At 58.1% G+C, this 13,389-nt stretch overlaps 1 protein-coding gene across 2 annotated transcripts in view; it reads left to right on the forward strand.

Annotated features, from left to right (window-relative positions):
• The window catches only part of BAIAP2 (BAR/IMD domain containing adaptor protein 2), a 70,245-nt gene that overhangs the window by 16,391 nt on the left and 40,465 nt on the right, over positions 1 to 13,389 (forward strand). For both annotated transcript variants that reach the window (XM_030843190.2, XM_030843191.2), the window contains exon 3: positions 565 to 651. In XM_030843190.2, the coding sequence (XP_030699050.1) occupies positions 565 to 651 (87 nt within the window). The remainder of the gene's footprint in view (positions 1 to 564; positions 652 to 13,389) is intronic.

The raw sequence follows: 13,389 nt of genomic DNA on the forward strand, positions 1-13,389 counted from the left end.
CGGGCACCAGGTGTGGTCCCAGGAAGTCAGCAGGCCCGGCGCTTCCCGTGCCCGTCCCTTGCGAAGTCAGGTTAGAGCAGAAGTTGCCCTGGGAAGTGGTGTGAGTCCCCCGGCTCCGTCCCCGTGGTGCTGCCTTTAGCCCACTTTGAGCGTGTGACTCACTCCCACTTACTTGCTCTCTCTGAGACCACAGACGGGGACAGAGTCCTCAACCCAGGTTGGCTGGGGGGGGGGTCTTCCTGCCGACCTACTTTGCAAGTCTCCTGCCTGAGGTTGGTGTTTGTCTCGTCAAGACACCAGGCCGTGTGGTCAGGGTGGCGCACTGCGATTTGACTTGAAAAGCTCTGGACCCAAGCGGTACACTGTGCTCTTACACAGAGAAGGAGCTCTCAGGATTGGAACGAGAGAACATCAACAAGAAACGGGCTTAGGTCCTGCCGGGGCTGGAGCCTGCTGGGCACAGGGGAGGCGGCTGACTGCCAGGCAGGCAGGATCGCCGAGTAGGTGCTGCGGGTGTTGCTACTTCCCAGCGAGGGAAGTGACTGCCCCTTCCTCTTCTCTCAGGTGTGACGTATGCTGCCAAAGGCTATTTCGATGCCCTGGTGAAGATGGGCGAGCTGGCTAGCGAGAGCCAGGGCTCCAAAGAACTCGGTAAGACCCCTAAATGTGGCAGAGACCCCGGAAGTCCCTGAAGTCGTTGGATGTCCCCATGCCGATCTGGGACCCTGCCCTGTCCTGTGTCTGGTCCTTTGATTTGGGATCAAGTTTTCCCTGTCCAACAAGGGAAGACTTCCTAAAATGGCAGTTCCCTTGGAGCTGGCGAGGGCTGTGGGGCACACACCCTGCTGAGAATGGGGCGCACCGGGCGGCTCCAGGTCCCCTGAGAAGCACGGTGTGGGGATGAGGAGACAGGCAGATCCACGTTTACGGGGGTGTTTGTGGCAAAACTTGAATGGTCGGCATAGGGGAGCCATGTGAAAAGTTGGACTCAGATGATGGTCTTTAATGGTGTGGGGAAAGGTTCTTGGTATAAAAATGAGCCAAAAAGGAAAAAAAAAAAATGAGCAAAAAAGGATGCAAACCCATAGCATGGTGTGACCAGATTTTGTAAAAATACACTGGGGGCCGTTTGTCTCATAATACAGGAGGAGACCCCAGAAGCTCAGCAGGTAGAATTCCCGGGATGGGTTATCTTCTTTATGCTTTTACTGGGTTTTGCACATTTCCAGCATGAGCTCACGTTACTTTTATAGTCGAGGCACACAGTGTGAAATGGCAAGAGCTGTGGGCTCCCTTGGAGAGGCTCTCGGTTGTTGGCAGGTTGGAGGGTGTTTGTTTTCTCTGTGTGTCCATTAATTCCAGCTCCCAGAGGTGCCTCTGTCTTATCTATGGTGCGGCCTTTAGCAGAGGCTGCCCGCTCTCGCCCGCAGCACCGCCCTTCAAACTTTTCACACCGCCCTACCCCGTAAGTCAGGCCTGCCCACTGCCGGACTTTGTGGTGCCCTCTGCTGCTCCCTGTTTGAGGACACGGTGGCCCAGCTGGCCCTGCCGTCCCGGCCCTGGGTCCACACCTTCCCCAGCAGGCCTGCCAGGTGTGTGTGCTGTGTGTCGTGACTGCCACCCCAGCAGAGCAACAGTGGCGTCCGGGTTTTCCTGAGAACAGAGAACAGTGTAAAAGCCAGACACAACTATGGGACCTTCCTGGGCTGGGAGCAGGGGCAGGCGACCATGTGCAGGCGAGGCTGGGCGGAATGAGTGACCAGGGCTGGACTCCTCATGTGGGCTGGGCTCTGCTCACCTGGATGTGGGCCTTTCTTCAGTGTCTACAGAGCTGGCTGGTGTCCGGCTCTGTGGCTCTAGAGGGAAACCTGCTGGCCTCTTGGGGATGCTCAGCTGACCTGCCCTGGGCAGCCCCGTGAGGACATGGAGGCCGGGGTGCTGTGGTCAGGCCTGCGGGCTCGGCCTGGCTGGTGACGTGTTGGATGTTTGGGCAGATGGAGGCCTGGACCCCTTTGTGATCAGCGATGGCCGTGAACCAACCGACTCTGAGCTCAGAGGCCACGCATGGGCCCCGCCCAGCACTCCTGGGCATCCCAGCTGCGACTCCTGCAGCCACTGTCTGGACCCCTTGGAAGAAAGTTGGGTGTTGTGTGTGATCCTGTGTGTTTATACACGGCTCCTGTCTGTGAAAGGGGCGCTTTCCTATCGTGGTTAATCGTGGTGGCCTTCTCCCCGCAGTCACACACACGTGTGGAAGGGGAGGGTCTGTCCACGGGGAGATCGGGTCCCACGTGGCCCCATAGTGAGGGTGGGCATGTGCGAAACTGCAGTGAGATTCCTGTGGGCAGAGTGCTTGGGAGTTGTTGCTACAGCAGGCCCCGTGAGCAGGACAGCAGGCAGACTTCTGCTGTGGAGTCCGCACATGGAAGGGGCGGGCGGGGGGTTGGAGCATCCCTCCACCCACCACTCTAGGAGCTGTCTGGGCTCCGGCCTGAATCAGGGAGCTTCTGGTTTACTTGTGGGTTTTTGAACTCTCTCCAGGGGCTTTTGGGGCTTTGTGCATCTGCGGAGGTGGCTGGTGAGGACTCTGTTTCCTCTACTCCCAACGGTTCTGACACCAGATGTGGGTTTTCCTGCACCAGCCAGCCCTCCAGTTTCTGAGGACCCCAGCTGGGCGTCCCATAGTTCAGCTCACTTCTGACACCATCTACCCAGGGTCAGTGCAGACCCACAGGGTGAGGGCCCCATCCCGAGGGACTGCCCCCCACCCCATAGGCTGGCACAAGTCATGGGTCCCCAGTTCACCACAACTCTGTCCAATTTGGCTACAAATCGGGTTCCCACCACTCCCTCCTCAGACCTGGTAGTTTGCTGGAGCGGCTCACGGGACTCGGGGAGGCTTACTTCAGAGTCCCAGTTTGTTGTAAAGGGTATAACGAAGGACCCAGGTGAACGGCCGGAGGAAGGGCTGCACAGGGCAAGGTCTGGGAGGGTGCCGAGCGCAGGAGCTTCTGTCCGCGTGGAGTCGGGGTGCCCCACCCTCCCAGTCCATGGCTGTGTCCATCACCCTGGAAGCTCTCTGAACGCAGTGGTTTAAGGGTTTCCAGGCATGAACGATTGTTGGCTCCGTCTCCAGCCCCTCTCCCAGAGGATGGGGGTGGGGCCCAAAGTGCCACTTCTAGCCCTGGCTCGGTCTTTCTGGTGACCACCCCCATCCAGGAGCCCACCCAGAGTTGCCTCATTAGAACAAAGGATGCTGCTATCACCAGGAGATAACAAGGGATTAGGAGCTCTGTACCAGGAACGGGGGCAGAGATCAGTGTGCCTTTCTTCTCAGGTCACTGTCAGCCCTGCTCTGGGAACTGAATTTTTTCTTTTGGCGACAGCTTTACTGAGATGTAATTCACATGCCATACAACTCAGCACTGAAAGTGTACAATTCACTGGCTTCTGATGTATTCACAGAGTTGTGCAACCATCACCATATCTAGTTCCCAAACTTTTCCTCACCCGCAAAATGTAAGCCGTCCCCATTAGCAGTCCCTCCCCCTCCCCCAGCCCCTGGAAGCCACTGATCTGCTCTCTGTGTCTGTGGCTTTACCTGCTCTGGACGTTTCGTATGGATGGAAGCGTGCACTGACCCATTGTGACCGTTTGTGTCCAGCTTCTTTCAGTTAACATGTGTCTTCGAGGTGCATCCACGTTGTAGCGTGTCGGCTCCATTCTTTTTATAGCTGAGTAATATTCCATTGTGTGGATTCCATTCCCCAGTTGATGAACATCTGGGCTGTTTCCATGTTTTGACCAGTTTCCATAGCACTGGTGTCAGCAGTCGGCACAAGTGTCTGTGTGGACACTTCATGTATGCCTGGGAGGGGAACTACTGAGTCACACGGTTGGAGTTGAATTTATATTAAAGCAGCACACACCCTGGTTTAAAAATAAGTCTCCCTGCCCCCCACGTGCCGAGGCCCTCTTCTCAGCCCTGCATGTCGTCTGCCTGTGTTTGCTTCCATACATGTAAACAGGCAGGTTTGTGCTGCTGTTTTTCATGTTTTTTTTTTTTTTTTTTTTTCGGCTATGCCGTGCGGCATGCGGGATCTTAGTTCCCCGACCAGGGAGCAAACCCGCACCCCGTGGGGTGGAAGCACGGAGTCCTAACCACCGGACCGCCAGGGAAGTCCCCGTGCTGTTCTTTTTAATTTTGGACATTATTTAATTAATGTTTTTCTAGGAGGTTTGGATTTAGCATTTTTATACCGCTTCTCACCCCACCCAATAGAACGATGACAACTTTTGCTTAAATCGGTGTCCAGTATAGCCTTTGTGCGGTGCTGGCGGGAATACTCAGCTCAGACAGAGCAGTCTCACTGCAGTGCAGCGGACTGCACGTCTGAAGTGGAAGCATGATGAGATGGACGTGCGTGCACACCTGCCTAGGTAGTACACACCTGCCCAGCTAGCAAATGGCCCTGTCACCCCCAGCATTTCCTGGGGCCCCCCAGAAAACCTCGTGCCTTTCTCCCTCCGTGCCCCCCACCCCTTGCCAGGCAACCACTGCTGTGTATTCTGCCCTGAGACTCGGTGTGCATTTGCTCAAGTTTTGTGTGAATGGACTCGAGTAGTGTGTGCTGTGCTCTCTCTTGGTCTGGCCTCTTTTATCTCATGATTGTTTTGAAAGTCATCCCAATGTTCCACGTACCTCCAGACCATCCTGCCTGCGTGGCAAGTAGTTTCCGCCGCGTGGAGGTGACCCGTTGTTTATACATTCTTCCGTCGATGGACATTTGGGTTGTTTCCAGTTTGGGGCATTTCCATGTCTGCATTTCTCTAACGAAGTAACGACATCGAGCATCTTTTCACATAGTGTTTGCTGTTTGTTTATCTTCTTTGGTGAAATGTCTCTTCAGATCTTTGTCTCCCTTTTTTCAGTTGGGTTTTTGTCTTATAATTGAGTTGTAAAAGTTCTCTGTGGGGGACTTCCCTGGTGGCGCAGTGGATAAGAACCCACCTGCCAATGCAGGGGACATGGGTTCAATCCCCGGTCCGGGAAGATTCCCACATGCCGCAGAGCAACTAAGCCCATGTGCCACAACTACTGAGCCTGAGCTCTAGAGCTAGAGCCCATGCTCCGCAACAAGAGAAGCCACTGCAACGAGAAGCCCGTGCACCGCAACGAAGAATAGCCTCTGCTCGCCACAACTAGACAAAGTCTGTGCGTAGCAACAAAGACCCAACATAGTCAAAAATAAATAAAATTAAATCTTATATAAAAAAAAAGTTATCTGTGTATTCTAGGTTGAAGTGCTCTCTCAGATACATACTTTGCAGATATTTTCTCCCAGACTGGCCTTTCATTCTTGTCACAGTAGTTTATTTATTTGTTTGGCCGTACCACATGGCATGTGGGATCTTAGTTCCCCAACCAGAGATCGTACCCCCTGCAGTGGAAGCGTGGAGTCTTAACCACTGGACCGCCAGGGAAACCCCTGTCACAGTGGCTTTAGAACAGAAATATTTAATTTTAATGAAGTCCAGTTGAGTGATATTTTTTCTTGAACTGTGGTCCATAGGTTTTTGTTACTATTTTGACAACTTTGTTTTTGCTGGAGTTAATAATTGCTTCCCTTCATTTGCATAGTCGTCAGTTTGCGATCATTAACTCGCTCCCAAACCCAAGACCGTGCTCTGGGACTCCTCCCTGCCGGCCACAGTCCCGTTGATCTGGCTGCTGCTTCCCCTCTTGGAACTTGCCTCCCGGAGCCCCGACCTGCTCTGATACCCTGGGCCGGTGGCTGGGCCATGCATGGGACACCCCTTCTCCAGTCTGGGACCATGTTTTCTGGGTCGTGGGTCCTGTTTTACTCCCTCAATTAGGGAGATCATCCTTCCTTTTAATGGTTCCTTAGCGGGAAGAGGGGAAATAACGTTTCTGAGCCCATGTCTGTCTGCGGGTGTTTCTCTACCTCGCACTGATGGCTTAGAATTCCAGGTGGGAGACCGCCTTCCCTCGGGGTCCTCACCCCCGTCCTCTGACTTCTGGTGTTGCAGTCTTCACTGTCGTTTTGGCTGATTTTTTTTTTTTTTTTTTTTAACCGTGAGTTTTTTGTTTTTCCCTCCTGGAAGCTTTTGAGATCTTTGTCCTTGGTTGGCTGTTGTGAAATTTCCAGACGTAGCTCCAGTGTGTATGTTGGGGGAGGGCCCAAGGGGGCCTGGAGAACAAAGCATCCCAAGGGTGGGTGTGGTGTGTGGCCTCCCGGGCCACAGGAGGGGGCAGGGGTTAAGCTGCAACTCCGACCTTGGGTGAGGCCAGCAAGGGCACCAGGAGGGGCGGAGGACAAGAGCAAGGGTATGTCCACAAGTGCAAGGTGGACAAAAACGAGGCATTCTGGCAGAAATGGGAAAGTCTGGAGAGGAGGGAGGGGGGCGAGGCTGGGGGAAGGGGGCAGGGCCTGGCAGGAGCTGGGGCTTCTGGCCATGGGAAGCTGGGTTTGTGCAGCCTGCTTGTTGTACCCGCATTCCGATCCGCCTGTTGCCTGCAGTAGCGGGTGTTGCGTTTTCACTGCTGTAGAATATTCCGTGAACACGTGATGAACACAGTGTATTTCTCTGTCTTCTCGATCGGCGCTTGGGTTACTCCCGGTGGGGGTGGGTTTGCTGCTCTGAACGAGCTAGTCCTCAGGACCATGATGCCAAGCCCACCGTGGGGTGACCTCCACGTGGTTCCACAGCAGCCGCTGCCCCGGGGCTCACCGGTGTGACGCCACGGGGCTCTCCCTTCTGGCCCTGCTGTCCTCCCACATGACCGGTGTGTGAGGGTTCGCGTTGCTCCTGTCTGAGTGAGGCTGGACACCGCTGCCTTCTATTCCCGTGCCCTCGTGTCCCCCTCTGTGTGGGCGAGTCCCACCCGGCAGGCCACCCAAACCCCAGGCGCCGAGGCAGCAGCTCTGGTCCACCTGGTGCTGGAGGGGAGGGGAAAACCAAACCGGGACCAGCATCTCGGATACCAGCAGGACAATTGTTTCCGCTTTGTTGTAACTTGGGGCGTGCTGGGTGCCGGTGTACCAGGGGCCAATGACCCAGCCCAGGGGGGATGCCCGTCCTGGGGCTGCCCTGCAGTGACCTGCTGAGAAAGCTGAGGGCTTCCAGGTCCTTCTGAGCTTTGAGGCCCTGGTAGAAGTGGCAGAAATTTCAAATTGGGGACCTTTGCTCTTGGCTGGAGTGTGGTGGGGATTGGGGTTTGGTGGTGCACTTTGGCCACTGTCCTCATGGAACAGTGTCACTGGGTCACTTGGTAGGAAACGTTTTCTTCTCAGTTTCTTGGTCTCGTTAGCTCTGCCCGTGGCCCTGGGCATCTGTATGAGCTCCCCCTCCCCAAAAGCTGGTCGGGACCCCAGGTAGGGGGGCCTGTGCTGAGTCCTGAATTATCTGAATCTTGGGCATTCACTGACAGGCTGTTTGGTCTGGCATGTGGCCCATGTTTATAGGTTTCTGTTATGTTTGAAGAGAACATATGTTCCCTGCTTATTCCGATTCTGGGTGCAGGGTTCCTAATTGTGTTCAAATCTTCAGTAATTCCACCTCCTTATTAGTAAGTGAGAGGCATTTTTCTTACTCGCCAGGAAGGTGGGCTCATCAGTTTCTCCGTGAGGTTTTTGCTTTATGTGTTTTCCAGCTGAGTTATTGAGTGCGTAAACTACAAGTTATGTGCGGTCGTGTTTTCCTGACAGGCTGAACTTTATGAGGGGAACTCCTCTGTTCTCAGTAACCCTGTTTTCAGTCTGTTCTGTTTCATGCTGAATTTGTTTTCCTCCACCCTTCCTGTCTGCAGCCCTGGGGAATTACTCGTTTCTGACCACTTTCTTCTCGATAGACCTTACTCCCCAGGATGGAAGGGAAGAGATGCAAGGTCTCTGCTGTCCTGGGGATCAACCAGAGCCCTCAAGGGGTGAGTGCCTCTGGGGAGGTGGTGCTCCAGCCGAGGTGTGGCAGCAGCCTGGAGGGAGCTCTGCTCACACTGATGACATCCTGAGCCAGGCGCCGGGCTTCTGACCAGAGACTTAATCTCGAGGCCCTGCAAAGTGGGGCTTCATCTGCCCTCTTGCTGCCCACTTCCTGCTGGGATCCCTCTGGGTGTGGCCCCTGATGGTCTTGGGGTCAGGGATTGCCAGGCAAGCAGTGGCAGACACCCCGGCCACTCCCCGGTCCCCCTCCTTCCTCCGCTGATCCCTGCCCCGTTCTACCAGCTCTTCTTGCCTTTTCTTTGCCACGAAGGGCAGGAGCTGTATGGCTCCCGCTCTGCTCCCTGGGCCAACAGCCCACTAGGACGGTGTGGGATTCAGCCATGCCGACCCTCGTCTAATGCGTCGGGGGTACTGCACCCCCTCCCCATCTCCCTACGAGCCTTGCGCTGCATCCTTCCTGCATAGAGTGAGGGTCCCGAGCAGCACGTCACCCCCCCGCCACGTCAGCCAACCACGTACTGCCCAGAGCTGCACCCCTTATCACCAGAGCAGAGGCTTCTGACGTGAGGTCTCCTGCTGTGAGCGAGGCTGAGGCCTGTGGAGGTCAGAAGTCACAGCCCAGTCGCTGTGCTGCTGCCCCTTTGTTCCTCGTCCCTGTGGAGAGCGAGTGGCCACTCTGCCTTTGGTCCCGTGGCCAGGAGGCGGCTTGGGGCTGCAGCTCCAGACCTCACAGAGGAGACGGCCTCTCATCTTCACTCCACTCGGCTCTGGGTTCGCTTTGATAGGCAGGCTGCTTAGTCGGGGTGCAGGGATGCCCGCCTTCCCCATCGCCTCGCCGCCCTCTCATCCCCCGCCACCAGCCACTCACACTTGCCGTGGACTTGTCTCCCTAACCGCCCCCCTCACGGCTCCGTTGAGGCACACCTGGTGCCACCCCCGTCTCTTTGATCTGTGTACTCGGGGCAGCTTTTCCGAGGCCCTGTCTGCTTGCTTTCCTCACGGATTTCTGTGCTCGTGGGACTGACCGGCAGCTCAGGGCAGCAGGGGTGTCCCATCTGGGTCCGAGGCTCCAGGCCAGTCCCCGGTGTGTGCAGACCCAGGCCTTCCCCAGGCCAAGGAGCCAGGATGGTGGCCCAAGGGAGGGCGACCCCAATTACAGCACCCCGAGGGGGCTCACTCTCCAAACTCGTTGACCACAAACTTGGGGGTTTGCTAAGATCTGGGAGTGAGCATGTTTTCATGTTTGTTTCTCCTGCTTCTGTCTCTACCTTGAGCCTGGGGGCCACAGGGCAGAGGGGGCAGGTGGCTCCTTTGCTGCGGGCCACAGCAGGGTGCACCCAGCCTCTCCCCGTCCCCCTGACACGGGCAGCCTGAAATGCCAGCATGGTGGGGAGCATGGCGCAGAGTGGGCATTTCCAGCCTGCTCCGGCCTGGGCTCCGGGGCTGCTCGGGGAGGAGGTTGGATCTCCAGGCGGGCAGGCTCCTTTTGCCCTGAAGGAGGGAACAGTGCAGATGCTGTCCTTTTATCCTAGGCACTGTCAGCAGTGCCATGTCCCCTCTGGGCTCTCCCATTGCCTTAAGCTTTAAGTCACAGGACACTCAGGTCACGTCAAAGCAGAGAGAACAGGTGGAGACCCCCCCACCGGTGCCTGTCACCTACTGGCACAGACCAAGTACGGCGGCATCTCAGCCGCACCCTGTCACTGTTCCCCTGGGGTGATCCCGATGGCACCCCGTCGCTTCTCCATCCAGCCTCCCTGTGCACCGTCGGCAAGCCCGGCCTTGGCCATGGGGCTGAAAGCACACAGGTACCCCAGTCCAGGCAGTGGACAGGCTGGCTTCCGGGCCCTCTGCTCCAGCATCATGGCCACGCCGGATGGGCCCGGTGCAGCATCAGTCTCTGTTGTCCTGCTTGCTGGATTCTTCCCCAGTGTTGGCTCCTGGGGTGCCCTGCTCCTGGGGGTGCCACCATGGACCTTGACCTCATCCTTTGTGCAGGGGAGGCCACTGTCCTGTCCCCCTCCCCGAAAGCCGTGCCACCATCTGCAGGAGCCCCCAGGGAGCTGGCACTCCTGAGCACATCCTGCCCGCTGGGTGGCCCCCTGCAGCCAGGCCCCCAGCTCTACTCCCCAAAGCCACTGTGCAAAGAGCAGGGCTGAGCCCAGCACAGGCAGGAGTAGGAGGTGGAGGCCAGAGTCCAGTGCACCTGGGCTCCGGGCACAGTGCTCAGGTGGGCAGGTGACTCAGGGGCTCTGTGCCAGAATCATTCATGCAAGAAAAGAGGGTCAGTCAGCTGCTCTGTGTCTGTGCAGGAGGTTAAGGTGACATATCCTGTGGAGTATTCTAGGCGTTCCTGGCCGGCAGCACTAACATGAGGCCATCATTGCAGCAAAGGGCCCAGCCTGCCCTGAGCCCTCTGTTTCCTCCGTGCGTGGCCGACCTTCATGCTGGGCCCGTCCCTCCCGAGCCTGTGTCCGGGGCCTCTGCCAGAGCCTCACCTGGACATTTCGTCCCTCTGCGCAGCCGAGGGCCAGCGGCTGAGCGGCTGTTTTGTTTGGGCCTCACCATCTCCTGAGGCCTCTGTTGCGTTCTCTGCCTTTGAAGAGCCCGCTTGTTTGTGATCCCGGGCGTGTGTGTGCTTGCAGGTGCCCTGAGCCTGTGCTTGGCCGCCACCTGCCTGCACCCATACTGGTATCTGCACCGCACCCATGAGAGAGCAGGAGCTCCGTGCTGGGCGGGGCCTTGGGGCAGGAGGTGGCTCCCTGCACCTGAAACTGGGCCAGGTTTGGCCGCTGAGTCACTGGATTAAGGTGTGGCCTGAACACTCCCCTGGCGTTTGGCTGCTGTCCACGCCCAGCTACCCGAGTGAAGAACCGAGGCAGGCAGTCCCATGCCACCTTTGGAGACTCGCCCTGTGGGACTTGGCTACCTCTTCTGGTTCCTGTAGATGCCGGCTGACTTTCCCACGACTGCCTCATGCTTAGAGGCACGGGGTGGCCCTTTCCTGCGTGTGGGTCACTGAAATGCAGGGGCCATGTGACCCCAGGGGCCTTTGAGCCTGTTGCCGGATAGTTTCCTTGGCAGAGGTAGTTCTGAGATGGTGCCACAGGCCATCCACCAGGTCGGGGGGCTGCCCACCAGGTTGGCTCCTGTGCTCCCTGTGAGGCCGGGAGGTTGTCGGGCTGCATCACGGCCCCTTCCATGTCATGCAGAGCTGTCAACACCTGGCTGGGGAGCCCGAGTGTGGCCCTGCCTTCCCTGCAGGTGGGTGATGGTCTGTCTCATGTCCACGTGCTGTCAGACCCTAACAGCAGGACCCACCTTTGACTGCTAAACCTGACAGACGCCACTTGGAGGACTTAATTACAGCCGCACAGTGGGAGCCAGGTCGATTTCACATCCCTGAGGGTCCCGACTCAGAGGCCCCACGTCACCCTACACTGTGGTCCCATGATGGCCTGGCGTCCCCAGGCTGGCCTGGAGTGGACTCCTTCACCTCCTCTTCCCAGCTGATAACACCAGCAGCCCCCGCCATGGCACATGGAGGGAGTGTCCCTTAGCCCCTGGGAGAAGTGGCCGGCACACGGGCGGTCACCGGAGCCCCAGGAATAGGGTCCACGCTCTCCTGGCCTCCCTCAGGCCTCGAGCAGATCTTGACACCAGGCAGGTATGTTGCAGAGTCGCGGCCCTCATGTCCGGCTTTGGGTGGACGCTAGACCGGTCAAAGCCTGGGGCTGAGCACAGGGTAAGAGGGCAACCTGGGTCCCCTCTCAGGGCCCCCTGCACTCACATGACTGCTGTGAAGGGCCAGGGGCTCCAGCGTGTCCACTTGGCCTGCCCTGATGAGAGCTTTATGGGGCAGGCTCGAGCCTTTGTCAGGAGGGATTAATAAACGTCTTAATTGGATCTGCCTGTTCTCAGCGACTCTGGCCATAGCAGGAGAGACGGCTCAGGGTGTTTTCATGCTTCCTCGGTGTCCAAGGGCCCACTCCAGGGTGGGAACATCCATAGGGAACAGCGGTGTGTGGCTGTGGTGACCCTACACCCTCTGGCCTGGTTCCTGGGGGTCCTGCTTGGGAGGAGGGGAAGGGGGCCCCCAGCTGTGGTTCATTCTGAGCCTGGTTCTGGTGGTGAGGTAGGGCTGGCAGGGTCTGTGAGGACCGGGCCTGGGGCTTGTTCCCACTGGGTGGGGGGGCATGTGACCTGACCGGGGTCCACAGCAGGAGGCTCGCCGAGGTCTTTTAAAGCCCATACTGCAGCAGCACGCCTGTGAGGGCTCTCCCACCACGGCCAGTCTGACTCAAGTGCCTGGGTGGCTGGAGGGCCCTGGGGGCCCCCAGTCCTGTGACCCCGCCGTGTCTCCCGTGAATTGAGGTCCCGCCGGCAGCGTGTGCTGTGTTCTCAGTGTGTCTGCAGCTCCCCGCCCCCAAGTGAGAGGGCGGAGGAAGCGGTCCTTTGTTTATCCTCCAGCAGGGAGCCGGTGGCCCTGGAGCATCCCACACATGGCGGGGGGCCTGGTGGGCACAGGTGCCGGCTCGGGAGCCTCTGTGGCAGGTCTCCACCTGTTCCGAGGGGTGCTGGCCCCTGGGTCCCCGGCGTTGGCAGGAGGGCAGGTGTGTCAGAGGCACTGTGGACGCTCTGACCGCAGAGGCCTGCTTCCCTGATGAACGGTCCTCAGGAACGGGGCCTGTTCCTGTTTGTGTCTCGCATGATTTAGAGCGAGTTGATGCCTGAGAAACCGTCCCCAGGAGAGCTGATGTCCACTTGGACAGTTAATCGGGGGCATGAGTGGGCAGGTTAATGGGGGTCCTCATGGCACTTGGTGAGGATCAGAGCAGCAGTGCCTGCCCGGCCTGGGGCGCAGCCTCACGGGCTCTGTGACCCCTGGAGTGTGGCCGCCCTGGAGGAGGGTCATCCACGCACCTTCCAGCTCTGGCCCTGGCCTGCCCGCCCTGCCGAGGTCCAGGTGGCCTCCTGTGGTCGGGGATTGTGGCCTTGGCCACTCATGTCCCTGATCTGGGTGGGAATGTGGGAGGAAAACCCCTCCCTCTGTGCACACCCACGTTTCCCTGTCCCCTTGTGAGTCGCGTCAGGCAGGAGAAAAGACGGCATTTTGAAGCACGGTGATGCTGGCGGGTGGAGGGTCTGTCGATGTGAGTTCCTGCCCCACTGTCTCCCAGCAGCACAGCCAGTGTCTCGCAGCGTGCCCTTTCCTGCTGCTGCTGCGGGGACCTGGCTCAGCCAGCGCCTACCCGGACCATGGGCAGAGGACTCCGAGTTGACCCTAAGTCCCCGCCTCCCTGTCGCCCAGGCTCAGCCCACGCGCTCCACAGCCTCCTGTCGGCCAGTTCCTTGAAGCAGCCCTCCAGTCGGCCTGGCGGCCAGCCTGGGACCCCCGAAGCCCCGAGTGTAACTGTGGATGCCT

This window comes from Globicephala melas, chromosome 20, assembly GCF_963455315.2.
Source record: "Globicephala melas chromosome 20, mGloMel1.2, whole genome shotgun sequence".
NCBI lineage: Eukaryota > Metazoa > Chordata > Mammalia > Artiodactyla > Delphinidae > Globicephala > Globicephala melas.